We start from the raw sequence: 16,087 nt of genomic DNA, 5'->3' as shown, positions 1-16,087 counted from the left end.
GTGAGCTTCTGGGTTGGGAAAGCTTCCTAATCCTAATTTGAGAGTTTTATTGAAACCCATATTGTTCAATAAAATTTTTAGTAGTTAGTTTAAATAAAAATGAAAGAAGATAATTAACCTTTAAGTTTCACTAATCCAAAAACCAATAAGGAACTCATCTTTATTTGTATAGCTTGTTAAAGCACATAGAATGTTTCCTGATTCACTGTGACATGTAAGATCACAAGCCAGGATACCCTTGAAGTAATAGGTGCATGCTTAAGAAAAAGTAGTATTCCTACTAGTCTTCTTGATTTGTTTACCTGTTTGAATCATCCAGGAGCCAGAGGGAATGCTGCTGGAAGCTCACAGACGGGTGATGCACTTGGAAAGGCTTTGGCATCTGTAAGTATTGGGCACACATTCTACTGATGAACTGGGGTTAAGATTTTGTGGACAGTAAATGGCATAGTCACAACACTTTTAACATAATTACACATTTAAGACTGTTTTTTAAACCAGGCACACGTTTAATCTCAGCACTCAGGAGACAGAAGCAGGCTGATCTCTGTGAGTTCGAGGCCAACCTGGCCTACAAGACCTATTTCTAGGAACTGTTTTGTGTTTATATTGGTATATACCATTAAATTAATTTATGATACCACCACCTACTCCATACCTACAATAGCTGTATTTGTGATTTCATTTTAATATGTCTTTATTTGAGTAGAAGAAATACAGGTAAAACAAAGGAATTTGGAGAAATATATGTATTTTAAATACTCAAGTGGCCCATTTAAATAAATCAAGAAGAGCCAAGAAAAAAAAATCCAACTCATCTAATATGAAGGAAATGCCTTTATAAGGGTTTTCACAAGATGGAAAATACTGTTTGTTTGTTTGTTTGTTTGTTTGTTTGTGGAAAAAAAGCAATCAGCTACAGCTGGTTCACTCAGACCAGAGGGTAGGGCTCAGAATCATTGAAAGACTTGTGCTAAAATGAACAAAATGGATTCAAAGATTTTATAATATGCTACAGCTAGTCTTTATCACTTCAAAACAGTAGGGACAATAGTGATCACCATTTAATATATATAACTCTTAAAATGTTAAAATTAGTTTGGAATGCTAAAGTCAGAAAGGAGAGAGGGGTGTTTATTAATAATCTGTAAGACTCAAATATACTTATTCAGCTTCAAATTATGCTTTCTGCCTTATGAAGTTTCTCCTTAGACTTGTATTTTTTTCTCATCCTTTTATCTTAAGCAGTATGCTCTTTAGAATTCTAGAGTTGTCTTATATTTTGTCTGCAATACAATGAACTTTCTCAAACATTTGCTGTTGATAGGGAAAGTAGAACTCTGATATGTGAGCAGGTGTTGAGCTCTTGAAGAAAGAAACTTCTTTATGTATTGTTTGAGTAAATGAACCTTTCTCTATAGCTGTAAGTCTGAGTTTTTTAAGAAATGAAGCCAAGTCAAACCCTTCTACCACATATTGAAACCCTGTACACAGTGGAGTCCAGTAAATGTTTGTTGGATTTAATTTTGGAACATACATAATAATGGTGGTGGTACAAACCCACAGAAATGATCAACTGTGGTCTGAGTGCTTTCTAGTTGCTCGTCACCACACTAACCATTTCCATGCCCTATTTCATTTAATCCTCAGGAACACCCTGTAAGACTGCCATTATTGCCCCCATATTATAGATGGGGGAACTGAGGTTTAAAGGTTAAGGAATTGGTCTCAAAAGATGAAGTAGTTTGCCCTGGGGATCACTAGCTAGTAAGAGTAGAGCTCATATGCAATAGAATCCCCCTGTCTAACCTCAGAGTGCTCCTTTCCACTGCTTTGGGTATCTACGAAGCTGTGCAATAGGGACTGTATTAGTTCAGGATGATTAAAGGGAGTTGTCCTTTTTTTCTGAATTTATTCCCTGAAGAAAGCTTCTTGTGTAGAAGAGAATTGCTCTTTGGTATTTGATTAGCATGCCATGTTCCTCATTTCAGAAGAACTAGTAGCAGATAGTTTATTCAATTGTAAAAGGACATTTACATTTGACTCTTACTATTAAGCAAAATTTAAAAATAAAACCTCCATTTGGGAATCATTTTTTTCTCATAAGGCTTTGTTTTGTTTTTCTAAGAAAAATGTATATAAAGAAACCATTGTAGGGGCAGACAAGATTTTGTGATGTTCTCAGTGGTCCTTCAAGCTTTCTTTAGTTATCCTGACATCCTTGATTTTCCTTCCATATTATGAACAGCATAGTAGCCAAACCAGGATGGTATTTGGAGAAAAAAAAAAAAGGTTTAATCTAGCTAGTGGGTGGGCTTTAGTTGCTATGGAAACTCAACTCTGGATTGAATGAAAATCAGTCCTGTGTTGTTCCGAGGCAGGAACAGCCAGGTCATTCCATAAATCATTTCTGTCATAGCTAAGAGTGATGCCTTCCATCTGCTCCATCACTGCAGAGCCTCATGTGCACACTTTCTATCCCTTTCTTCAGACTCCCTTTATCTTCCCAAACAACATTGTTTCTCCAGTTTTTCTTGTAGACTCCCATTCTCATAAGTAATGTTTAGTGTTTAAAATGTGCTAAAAAAGCAAAAACAGTTGTCTGGTGATTTGAAGAATTAGGAGAGATAAGAGGAAGAAACTTAATGAGGATTACATCTGAGAACCTGACATACATATCAGAATTTTATGTTAAATATTACAGATAGCTAGAATATGGTATCTTTAATATAATATAGCTTCTACTTTTCATGAGAAAACACTGCTATTGTCATTAGAAGTTAATTCTAGTTCCCCAATTGCCTTAGAAGGTCTTTCATGTGTGAAACACCGGAGGGTACAATCTTTGTTCTTCAGTTTAGGTATTAAAGAACACACAGAATACTGCGTGATTAAACATGTAAGGCCAGATAATGCATTTGCAAAGGTTCTTTTATTTTAGGTTTAAGCCTGGATAATTGTGGTCTTAATCTCAGGATAGCAAGCAAGAGAATTGTACATGAAGGTATTTACACAAAGTCCCCAAAGCCCTATGGATTGTACACTAGTTTAGATAATACACATGAGTAGATAGAAGGAAAGGAAAAATCTGTGTATCCCTGAATGTTTGCCAGACAATCACCCTTTAAGACTGTGCCCATGGAGAGTTATATGGAGGAAGAAACATCTGGTTTATTTCAGTGCTTAATACCATATCAAAACATTCAGTCTTTAATTTAGAAGAGATCAAACGAGAGGACTGTTTAACTTTGTTGATTATATCAGACTTCTTTGTGATAATTTATGTTTTGATTTCAATGAGCTAGGGAGGGAAGAAGAGAGGGAGAATGTGTGTGCTTTAATCTAGATAGTTAAATGGTCAGTAGTCTCTAACAAAAGAAAAGAAAATCCAGGGAAGTTGACAGTTTAGAAGTAATTCATGAAATAAGTTTCTTTGTTCCTTAGACTCAATAACATTAGCATAATAAAGATTAACTGAAATGTGCAAAAGCTTCAGTGTTTAAAACCTTAGACTTTCAGTTCCAGGGTTGGGCCTGGAATTCCCCATTGTTTCTTTTTGTCTGAGGCTCTTTTCATTAGCCTCTGGCTTTATTGGCACCCTACTGATTGGAATGGACCATGACTGATAGGAGGAGGAGCCTTATTTGTTGCAGTAAAATGAGAAATATTACCCTTTAAGCCTGGCAGAAGGTACTAGGAGTTATTCATCATTGGCCATTTAACCGTAGGTGCCTGTGGGCTGCATGTAGAATGAGCTCTGACTTTGTTTCTGCCCTAGACTTTAAAGTCACTGCCACCTCCATTTTTAAAATGACTTTTTTCTTCTTTAAACACCAATATTGGAGTTCTTTAAGGTCAGAAAGGTAAAGAAAGAAATCTTCATTTAGAATTTTCATTGCCAGAAAAGCCTGGTGTTTAGAATTTCTAAAAGAATAATGATTTTTATGAAATAGTTTAATTCACTTGTGATTCGATCTGCCATCTGAACGGCTTCAGTGTATATTGGTAGTGCTGCACTAGTCTTCCTCTCTCTATATATGAGAGTAAAGCAGCTGTTTGTTTTGTTGGGGGGGCACAAACAAGCATGGAGGTCAGGGGACAACTTTCGGGAATCTGGTCTCTTTCCAGGTGGATCTTGGGGATCAAACTGAGCCGTCTCATCTCCCATGCCCATAAATAACTTTTTATTTTCTGTGCATTGGTGTTTGCCTGCTTGTATGTCTGTATGAAGGTATTGGATCCTGGGAACTAGAGTTACAGGCAGGTATGAACTATCATATGGGTGCTGGCAATTGAACCCAGGTCCTCTGGAAGAGCAGCCAGTGCTGAGCCATCTCTTTAATTCCCCACCCCACCTCACCCTCCAGTTTTTAAGTGTAGATAATAAATGAATAGCAATTGTGTCTGGTATCACATCAAACTGCAAGTGTGATGGGTAAATGGTAAAAATGGCTTCTATTATACAAACGGAGAAGCTTATTTTGGAAAAGATAGATTTTAGTATGGTTTCTCCTATTTCCACCATAATTCCCAAAAGCTCACTGCTGCTTTGAGTTTACAAGCAGAACCATGTCCTGTCCCTCCAATATCATATGATCATATGACTTTAAAGTATAGCCCCTGTTTTCTTTGACTTAAAAGGACTCTCACCAGCATTTGACATACTTAGGGATTGCTTCACTGAAAGAGCAGAGCTGAAAGACTTGGCAGTTCATTCACACCTGAGAAAGCCTATGTCTACCTAAGTGTGAGATACTTATAACCTAGAAGATTAAGACCAATTCTTACCAAACACAGAACCTAACCACATAATTGATCTCAAAGTTATGCCATGCTGCATCTATAACAAACTTTCACTTTCTTCTGTTATTAAAATACATCTCACCATTTAAAGAATCTTTTTACTGATATGGTATTGTAGCAGATTTTATCACTCACTATAATCCCAACACTGGAGCCAGGTGGTGGTTGTGCATGACTTTAGAAAGTTACTTCTTTTGCCGGGCAGTGATGGCTCATGCCTTAATCCTAGCACTTGGGAGGCAGAAGCAGGTGGATCTCTTTGAGTTTGAGGCCAGCCTGGTTTACAAAGCCAGTCCCAGGACAGCTCGGGCTGTCAACACAGAGAAACTCTGTCTTAGAAAAAACAAACAAGTCTCAACACTGGTCCAGAGGTCCAGGCCAATGAGAGATCTTGTGTCAAAAAATAAGGTGAACAACTCGTGAGGAAGAACACCTGAGGTTGCAGACACAGGTTTAAAGTGGTGTGAGAATGATGTGTACCTATCCCAGAAACACAATTGTGAATATTGGTATCTACAAAGGGAAGAGCCAGGCCAAAGAAAACAGAGAGCACAAACCAAAATAGAGGAAAAGAAGGGGAAAGGTGGGGGGAATAGGAAGAAAAGTGGTGATTCAAAGTTCAGGTGTGTCCTACTCAGTCTGTCCAGGTGGAGAAGTTAGTTCAGGAGTCATTCGCCAGGTTGTGTAAACATGGCACAAAGAATGTCATTACCAGGTGACTAGAGAAGAAAAGTGTACTTGGACTCTACGGAAACCTTTAAAGGAACTGGAAAGTAGAAGAGATTAACCTTCAGGTAAACCTGAAGCCCAAAAGTCACCCCAGTGAGAATTCCTAGCACAGGCTCTGCCATTTCTACCATACCCCATCTCTTGTCAGCACAGCAGTGACTAAGCAAGCATTGAGAGTAGGAGACAGATAATGGATAGCTTGGAAGCACTGTAAGCACCAGCACAGAACTGAGAGCTGCCAGCTACTACAGAAGGTGCTGTTTCTCCGGGGCTTTCACGGTTCTCACAGCTGAGGAGTAATGATCAGCAAGGCCAACTAATCTGTGAATGCAGCTGTGTGAATATTTTCTGACTTAACTGTTCAGCATCAGTGAAATCATTCTTCCCTCACTCATCAATATTGTATTACATACTTTATGAAGTTAGCATTGGTTGCTCATAAAGGTGTATAATTGACTTCTGAACATAAGAAACAATGAGTCACAATGATAAAGATGTTGAAACATGTTTGTAGAAGTTTAGTGTCCTTTAGAGAAAGCTTAATTTAATGCACAGTCATTGGAACTAAAACAGATGAGTAGCTTTTTAAAGGGGTAAGTGGTAACTGTTAATCTTTAGTTAGCTTTTTAGAAGGGAAAACGTTTAAAAAAATGTTTTTCAGGGGCTGGAGAGATGGCTCAGGGGATAAGAACATTGACTGTTCTTCAGAGGTCCTGAGTTCAATCCCTAGCAACCATATGGTGGCTCACAACCATCTATAATGAGATCTGATGCCCTTCTTCAGGCCTGCAGGCAAACATGCAGATAGAACACTATATTTATAGTAAATAAATAAATCTTTAAAAAAAAATGTTTTTCAAAGCTTGTTTGTTTTCTTTTGGTCAAGGCAGGGTTTCTCTTTGTAGCCCTGACTGTTCTGAAACTCTCTCTGTGAACAGGCCTATCTCAAACTCAAGAGAATCACCGGCCTCTGTCTCCCAAGTGCTGGAATTGAAGGTGTGCACCCACCACGCCTGACTTAATAACCATTTTAATGCATAGTAACCAGGCTTTCTGTGACACACCCGCAATTCCAGACCTTGCAGGCCGAGTAGGGAGGATCACAAATACAAGGTCTGTTGAGATCCTGATTATATAACCTGGACTCCGACTCAAACCACCAATAACCAAACAGCCTAAAAGACTATCTTTTTATTTTTAAGGGTTTTTTTGTGGAATTATCACTTTTATATTACTTAAATGGTATTTTTTTAAAGATTATTTACTTTCCAGATATTTTAACTTTACAATAGCTTGTTTTATTTTTGAGATAAAGATGCAGCTCAAATATGGGACCTTAAAGTTGCAGTCTCACCTCTGCGCCTTGTACTAGTCACAGGTGTGGACTACTCTCCATGGCCTGTTACCGCTGTTTAACCCAGGCTGACTCTGAACTTGTCAATAATTGCAGAGGTGCACCCATACCCAAACTCATATCTTGATTTTCTGCTGATAATTAAACTTTCCAAAAACAATAATTAAGAAATATATATATATGTATATATATATATTTCTGTTATTCCTCTCACATTTGAAACTGTGTAATATTTTTTGTCCTAGTTTGAAAACTGAAGCTACTTTGGTATCTAGTGAGAAAATAATGTACAGTTGGATGAAAGTGTTTTCATTGTGAGCCTTGGAGTGAGTGAGTAGTGTGACCAAGATCGCAGAAACAGCTCCATGGATGGATTTGTATTTTTGCTGCTATCTGACTCATGTGTATCTTATTTTTCTTATTAGATTTATTCTCCTGACCATACAAGCAGTAGTTTTCCATCAAACCCATCAACACCAGTGGGATCCCCTTCACCTCTCACAGGTGAGTTTCTCTTTTATTTATAGCACTTACAAGTCTACTTGAAAATAATTCTGATTCAACAAAATTTCAGTAAAGTCCTATTTAAATTATGAAACAATCATTTTGACAATAAATATCTAATCAGAAACTACCTGGAGTTCATTTTGAAGAAATACTAAAATAATTCCTCATCTTGAATTATTTATGCATAAGCTTCCTAGGTTTCCAATGCCAATTGTTGTAACATATGTAACTTCTTTGAGACTACTAGGTTATAAGTACACATTTTTAAATGAAAACTTAGCAGAGGTTGTATAATTTTTCTGTTGAGGACAAGACTCTGCTGTGGATGAGCAGCAGTAGTGGAGCTGCCTAAATGGTTCAGTTTGTTTTCCTGTGTCCTGAATTTGAACATTAATTTTGACAAGTTCTAAAACTATCCTCTGGAATGAATTTGTTGAGATAATATAATTATAAATAGTAATTTTTATTAGTATTAAGTAAAGTCATGAAAATACTTTTCTAGCAATAGTTTTAAAACCTTACCGATATTTTTTCTAAGCAACATTAGGGGGAAGGAAGTACTTGCTGACAGAAATGTGTTTGTTTTGAAGAGGAGCCATTATTCCACAGCTGAATGAAATCACCCCATCCCCCACAGCGGTCAGCCTAGGCAGAGGCTGCTTTCCTGTCTAGCCACTGTGTGGGAGTTTTTACTAAGCATTGTTGTGTTGTGCAGGGTTTCATGAAATCAGGGTTCTTGTTATCTGTCACCTGTGCTTTGTTAGTCCTGTGTCTCTACTCAGCCACATTCCAAGATGGACATGTTGAGCTGCAGCAGCTGCTCTTCGCTAGTAGCGGGCTAGGCCACTTTTTCAGAGATCATGGCTTCAGCTGTCTAGTAAATGAGAAGCAGCTGTTGCCCACATAAGCAAGATGATGAAAGGCCCATTGACTTAGAATTGTTTAACAGAGTTAAAATTACAGGGAGAATGATGTAACTTATCCTTGCTCATTATCTTGGCACTGTTTTACCAAAATATTTGGCATAATTTTTGCCACAGCCTGTTTTTGCTCTTTGTCATTGGATGTGTCCATGTCTGCCTTTACTATGCTTACTACTCATGGGAGAGGAGCCTGGTACTCAGCACCTAGGAAGGCATGAGTGAAATTTAGACTGGTACAAGTCAACTTTGAGGTCTCTTGCATTGTTAAGTGAGGTTTGACTAGTTAGAGTCTTTTCCCTGTAACTCAGATAGCTGATCAAAATGTAGGCTACTGATTATATATGTTTAGTTGGCCTGCTTTGAATTCAGTAGTCCTCATTTTCACATAATGCTACAAACACCAAGTAAAGTGTATTTAGAAAGGCACATTTCTCCTGTCTTTGTTGTCTCTACCTCCCTTGCATATAATGAGTACCCACACTATGACAGAACAGAGATGGGGAGGAAGCGCTATGTGATAAAGGAAACAGGAAACCAGAACTACTGTTTGTACAGATTGCTTTGTACCTTATATGCCCTTGTTCTGTTATCTGGAATAAGTAGGTCATCCATAGTTAGCCATGTTCCCTATGCCTGACCATTGGTCTGACTCGGCACAGGATAAACACACTGGCAACAGATCCTCACAGGCAGTTTCATGACTGTCATTCTTGAATAAATCGGTTTCATCTTCCTCCAGAATTTTCCAAACTAGTACTATACATTTTTATCTAAAGAACTTAGGAGGGCACTTCTAAGGCATTGTACTTCTTAAGAAGCTTAGGATGAAAGGAAAAGGAACTCTGGTCCCTCCTAGCTTGAACATTAAAGAACCATTTGTTCTTAGAGTATTGGGAGTGGGGGCATTGAGACAGAGTGCTGCTATATATGTAGCCTTGTCTGGTCTGTAACTTGGCTGTGTTGACCAAGATGGCCTTGAACTCAGAGGTCTGTCTGCCTCTCTCTCCCAAGTGCTGGGATTAAAGGTGTGTGAGCATTTGTTCTTAAGTAACAAGAAGCCCAATGCAAGCTAGCTGTAAATCTGCATGTCACCAGAGTCCCTGTTCTACCTCCTAACAGTTCTTTGCAACTATTTGAGACACTACAAACAGTATCCAGTAGAAGAAGAAAAGAATCATTTTTTTTCCCATGTCTCTTAAAAAAATCTTTTCTAGAAACTTCCCTTACAGAATTATCCTCATATTACATTGACCAGCACTGGGCCTACCTCAGTTACCTGCATCTGAAGTGGACCTGCCATGTTTATTTTAGTTATTGGGATCTAGCCAAAGTTGGCATAGAATATAGTCTCTCATTGTGAAAGAGAAATGGCTATGCCTACTATAGTTTAGAAAGTAACACACACTTGTGTTAAATGTTAGAATATTTTCAATATGGGAGCCTGGGAGGCAGACAAGCTAACCATTCCTTGACTTTCTTTCTTTTTTCTTTCTTTTTTTCTTCTTTTTTTTTTTTTTGTTGTTGTTGTTGCTTTTTTGTTTTGTTTTTCAAGACAGGGTCTCTATGGAGCTTTGGAGCCTGTCCTGGAACTCACTCTGTAGAACAGGCTGGCCTCAAACTCACAAAGAGCTGCCGGTCTCTGCCTCTAAGTACTGAGATTAAAGGAATGTGCCACCACTCCCTGACCATTCCTTGACTTTCTTTACCTTCATTTGGGATATAGCTGAGGAAGGTATGTAGTTTTAGAGCCTGGTGGCAGCCCTCAGAACCTCCCAGTAAAAGTTGAGTTTAGGTTTATGTCAGTTTAATCAAAACATTCATGTATGTCATCTAGGAACATGCCAGTATTAAATCGCTTGCCTGACTTCAGCAAGTTTCCAGATTAATTGAGAAAATAAAACCACAGAATTGACACTGAGTCATAATCAGGTTAGGGCACAGATTTTATGAAGAGGATTTTAACAGGAGGAAAGCAGCTTTTGTGAGTATAAAGGAAGTGCAGAACAAATCTGGACATGAGAAAGTGCCTGCCCTCCTCATCTAGTCATGTGTAGAAAAGGTGACTCAGGTACATTGTGGCAAATTGTATTAGGATTTCAGTGGAGGGCAGGATTCCTGAAGGCTTGAGTTTAGGGTGAGGTTACAAAGAGAAACTACTGGAGGTCTGGAGTAAGAAATAACTGGGAACCAAGCATTGTGGTACATACCTTTAATCTCAACACAGAGGTGAGGGGGACAGAAGGCAGATAGATCTCCAGCTTGGTCTGTAAAGCAAGTCCCAAGCTGCCCAATGGTACATAGTAAGACTCTGTCCCAGAAACAAGAGAACTAATAAATGAACTAAGGCCTAGAAATGTTCTTAGCTATACAGGAGGCAGCATCCATTCTCTGGGTGAAGTACTTGCTAAGCACTGATCAGAGTAAGAGCAAATCAGAAACACTGAATAAATTTAGATATGACCAAAGTCTTCCCAGAAATAATTCAGCTCTAACCCTATTCACCACCTAGCTTGCTTCCTATAAATATGTTCAATAAATTTTACTAAGTAAATTTGCTATGATTCTTCTAAACTAAGAGCCACATTTCTAGAGTGGATAGTTAGTTTTTGTTTTTTTTTAACAAAACAAAAGACCACAGGACAGTTAAAGAAATTGTTTCCCACAAAGTACATGTTCTCCCTGTGGGCATGTCCAGCCGCAAGCAAATGATGGGCTGGAGGAGGGAGAGCAGTCTATTCTAAGTCACACCAAGACTTCTAGCCTTTGCACTATTCCTTTTCTCTATTCTCCTGCAATGCAATAGTTGGTAATTACATGCAAGAGACACCAGTTTGATTCTAAATTTGACCTGTGTATTTTCTTCTCATTCTAATTTTACAAAAGGGATGAAGCTATACTCTATCTAGTATCAGATACATGCTAGCTAGTATTATTGTCTTTGTTTAGAATGTGCTTCCCACCCCACTCAGATATCATCCATAGCTAATAAAACACCAGTACTCCGAGACTGCCAAGATTTTGGTGTATTTACTATTTTTTTTTTTAATTTATTACATTAGAATCTATACACAGAAGGGAATGGTATTAGTGTTCCATTATCAGAAATATATTTATTTAGCTTGGTGGCATGCTTACATCTCTCTTAAGATCATTTTTATAAGGCAGATTAAGATAAAACTGTTTTGGTTTTGTTTTTTGTTTTCTTGCTTTCTTGTTTTATTTTTGTGTGTACCACATGCTAGGGATCAAACCTAGGGACTTAACACATTCTAAGCAAACATTGTACCACTGAGCTACACTCCCAGCCTCCACTAAATGCTTGTACTCTGAACTTTACTAGATCATGGTGCTAACTTCTGAGCTAGCTCTGTCTTGTGTAACTGTCCATCAACCCCTTTGTGATCAACAACATAAAATATTAGGTAACTATTACAGTCATAGGACCCTTGTCCATGAAGTGTAGCTCGGAATTTATGTGACGTTCATAGAGATATCTATCACTGATTTAACCTTGCTAATAGTCTGCTTTAACCTTGTGTTGTAACAGTGGGTAGACCAAGCAATAATAAAACAACAACAAAGTAAGTTTAACTATGTGTCTTTTTTAAATGATTTATTATTATAATTTTTTACATCCTGAACACAGTTTTCCCAAACTCCTCTCCTAGCCTTTTCCCCATCTTTTTTTAATATATGGTTAAATGGGTGGTATTTTAGATCTTTGTGTAGTTTCTTTGTATGTGTGTGGTGGGAGGGGAACAGCTGCCATAATTTATACATCTGGAAGTCAGGACAACTAGCAAGAGTCAGTTCTCTTCTTCTGTTATGTGGGTTCCAGGTATAAAACTCAGTTGTGAGGCTTGACAACAAGCATCTTTACCCACTGAGTAAAGATGACCCATTGCATGCTTTCTTTATATTACTATCAAAAAACTATAAATATAAGGCTGGGGAATATAGCTTATTGAGTTGTAGAACATTTATCTAACATGTCTGAGACCCTGGGTTCAGTCCCCAACATACATGCATAGTCTTCTGTGTATAGATTTCTCGTGTGAGTGGTGCAGTGCATCCTTCTGCACCCTCAACACTAAGATCATGAGGAACCACAGAAACTGCCTCCTTTGCAAAGCATTTGTGTGCCCCCTGATTGTCCTGTCTTCAGACATTTCAGAACACCTGATTTGATGATCTGGCTCCTGTCACAGCCTGATCACACAGGGGTTTGGAGGAAGATTGGACCAAAATGATTGAAATGATTTTTCCCCCCTCTAGTTGGTTTTTCAAGATAGGATTTCTCAGTGTTGCACTAGCTGTCCTGGAACTAGCTCTTTAAACCAGGTTGGCCTCAAACTCACAGAGGTCTGCCTGTCTCTGCCTCCCAAGTATTGAATTTAGAGGTTTGCACTACCACCACCACCCTCCCATCTTGCTGAATTGATTTTTTTGTTTGAATAATTTGGAATCTATAGCTTGTGGTCAGCTCCCCACCTAATCATTTTTTTAACTGGTACACTAGTACATTTTAGCCTTTGAAACAGCTTCATTCATGCATGGCTGGGGTACTGTCAGAAGATGCACATGAATGTGTGTATACTCTTTAAATTGAGAAATACACATTAAAATATAAATTGAAAATTGCTAGTGATGAGATATGGGTAATTAAGAAAAATTATGGTACAGAGAAACAGATAAGTATTAATGTTATCATTAATAGCATTATCAAACACTGTAAAACCATTGTGGGGAAGCAAACATTTTAAAAGGATATATATTTTCAAAGATGCACATGTGTGTAGACAAAGTCTAAAGAATATACAAATATAATGCTAACTAGCTATGTTTTACAGGTTTTTTCCTGTTTAATCAACATACTAAATTGGTAAATTAATAATGAAAAAGTTCTTCAATGTTTTGTGCTTCTAAGTTGCTAATATTATGCTGAACGATAAACAAGTTTTCCATTATTTGTTTATTATTACTGAGTATCTTTACCTTTTCCTTAACATTACCAAGACACTGAGTTCATCCATATATGTAAATGCTTTTTTGGTTTAACAGGTACCAGTCAGTGGCCCAGAGCTGGAGGGCAAGCTCCTTCATCCCCAAGCTATGAAAACTCACTTCACTCCCTGGTAAGAGCCTTCTGCTGTCTTTACAGGTGTTAATAGAACTTTGCTTTATGGTTCAGAGGGGTTTTTTGTTAGTAGTGATTTTGCTTTTGTCTTTTTCTAAAATCTTACATAACAGTGAAGAAATAGTAAGATAGTGTTACACATTCTTTGCTAACAGATGACCTGATTTAGTAGACAATATGACATTTTAGATGTCTTTATTGTCATCTGTTTTATATAGACATATGGAATTAAAGGAGTACTGAAGGATTTTTGTTTTTTTTGAAAAATATAAAACTTAATTTTTCTGTACTGTCAATGTGAAATTTGTTTTTAAAAGGACAAGAAATCAAATCCATTGATTCAAAATAATGTGTTGTTATATTTATATTAGATTTTTACATATGTCAATTTTTTATTATAAAAGTATTTCTGATATCTTCTTGTAATACAGTACATACCACACAAGCACAACATTGCTTGCCAGACAAATAGAACTAGTACTCCAAGGTGAAGAATTTGTGGTAGAATGTTCTCTACTGTTAAGTTTGTGTGCTTATATCTGTGACCCAGAATCACAAAGTGTAATAAAAATAAATGAGCGTGATCCTGGTGATATGTTAAGTCATGTAATCATTCAGTAATTCTAGGTTGCAATCAGAAGCCCTCTTTTTCTGTGCCTAACAAAATATTTCAAGTTGAAGGAAAGTTGTCTTCTCACATATTTTGCAAGCAAACTCAAGCAGTGTGTGCTTAGTTACATGCTAACCTTGTGAGTCCCTGTTAAAGCCCAGCCTTTTCAGAGCTTAATACAAGTAGATCTTGCAGATCTCCACATTAACTTTACTAACAGGTTATGCCAACAAGCACATCAGCTATTTCCTCATCTCTTTTGGAGTTAATCTTAACCTGTGCTTTGCCTCCTGTTCTGTCTTGACTTTGCCAGAAAAATCGAGTTGAGCAGCAACTTCACGAGCATTTGCAAGATGCAATGTCCTTCTTAAAGGATGTCTGTGAGGTACTATTTCTTTTAGATGGTGCCTTTTTTGTGTGTTTAAATTACTTATACGTCCCTTATCCATTTAAAATTATTAAGCTGTACAGACTCCAGCGTCTTTTAAAAATCAAGCATATGAGCATTACAGCTCTTGTAGCAGTGATAGAAGTAGATGTGTCTGTTAAGAATGACTTCTTTTAAGAGCTCTACTGGCATGTGCTTTTGGTTTTCAGAATTCTAATGTGTTTGTGTGTAAGGCATGTGTGATCCATGGGCAATAGATGTCTTTCCTTCAGTTTTGTTAAAGAGCTTATCTGAATATATACACCATTGAAGATAGGTGTGTTCTGCTCACCTAAAACTTAAATGGATTTGAGAGCCTTTCCCCAAATTGACATCTTTCAGAGATCATGTTAAAGTACAGTTTATCCCTTTCCATCAACTGTAATTAAGTATTGATAGAATAGCCTTCATTTATTATAGAAACTAAAAGAAATAATCTCATGATAGATGGGTAAATTCATCTTATAAAGCAGTTGACTTGTGTCCAAACTTTTGAAAATTTAGTCTGAAGATAACTACCTGTTTTGTTGTTGATCTGAAGCGCAGGTAGTCGCCTTTAAAGCAATTTGATACTACATTGCATTTGCTGCCTTCTTTATATCCCCGAATAAGAGATGTAAAAGCTTAGTAAATTGAGTCTATATCCACAGTAACCACCCTACCCGATGTTGTTTTTGATCCTTACAGCAGTCTCGAATGGAGGACCGTTTAGACAGACTGGATGATGCTATTCATGTGCTGCGGAACCATGCAGTTGGACCTTCTACCAGTCTGCCTACTAGTCACAGTGATATACACAGTTTATTGGGACCATCCCATAATGCACCAGTTGGAAACCTGAATTCAAACTATGGAGGATCAAGCCTTGTTACAAACAGTCGATCAACTTCAATGGTAAATCATGCTCGTCCTATGTGCAATAACCCCTCTTATCCTAATTTTTTTTCGAGAAATTTTGGAAGAAAGGGTGAATGGAATGTTAAAAGGAACCTTTTAAATTTTCCTTTATTGACTACCATCTGGTCCATCAAATTCTGCTATGGCCACATATAAAAAGAAGAAACTTTCACCAGGCAATGGTGGCGCATGCCTTTAATCCCAGCACTCAGGAGGCAGAGGCAGGCGGATCTCTGAGTTCGAGGCCAGCCTGATCTACAAGAGCTAACTCCAGGACAGGCTCCAAAGCTACAGAGAAATCCTGTCTCGAAAAACAAACAAAAAAGAAGAAGAAGAAGCTTTCTACAGAGATCTATCAGCTTCAGCCTGGTCTTTTTTCCAGATCCATAGGATTCCATTGGAATGACAGTGTATGCCTTGGATAATGAGTAGGAAAGGAAAGGATGGATAGCATAACCTGTAAAGCAAGACTGAGTTTTTAAAGGCCCTATTCTAGCTGGGACCAGTGTCATAGGCCAGTCATCTCCGCTGTTCCAGAGGTTGTGCCAGGAGTAGAACAACGTCAGGGCCAGCGTAGGGAACTTAGTAAGACCCTGTTTCAAAGTAGAAAGAAGGCTGGGGCTGGGGCTCAATGGTAGAGCACTTCTGTAGCATTCATAAAGATCTAGATTCAGTTTTTAGTACCACAGTTTAGGAAAAA

General features: G+C 37.8%; 1 protein-coding gene across 16 annotated transcripts in view; it reads left to right on the top strand.

Moving 5' to 3' along the window:
- Tcf12 (transcription factor 12) overlaps positions 1–16,087 on the top strand; it is a 249,401-nt gene that overhangs the window by 212,636 nt on the left and 20,678 nt on the right. For 10 of the 16 annotated variants that reach the window (XM_085689335.2, XM_087905363.1, XM_085689328.2 and 7 more), the window contains 5 exons: positions 320–384; positions 7,312–7,390; positions 13,378–13,451; positions 14,377–14,448; positions 15,178–15,384. In XM_085689335.2, coding sequence (XP_085545461.1) covers positions 320–384; positions 7,312–7,390; positions 13,378–13,451; positions 14,377–14,448; positions 15,178–15,384 — 497 coding nt within the window. The remainder of the gene's footprint in view (positions 1–319; positions 385–7,311; positions 7,391–13,377; positions 13,452–14,376; positions 14,449–15,177; positions 15,385–16,087) is intronic. The other 6 variants (XM_087905364.1, XM_085689332.2, XM_085689329.2 and 3 more) reach the window with 2 other exon arrangements.

This window comes from Myodes glareolus, chromosome 4 (assembly GCF_982192425.1).
Source record: "Myodes glareolus chromosome 4, mMyoGla1.1, whole genome shotgun sequence".
NCBI classification, from domain to species: Eukaryota; Metazoa; Chordata; class Mammalia; order Rodentia; family Cricetidae; genus Myodes; species Myodes glareolus.
Note: the sequence above shows the minus strand (reverse complement) of the source record. Positions and strands in the feature narration are given on the sequence as shown.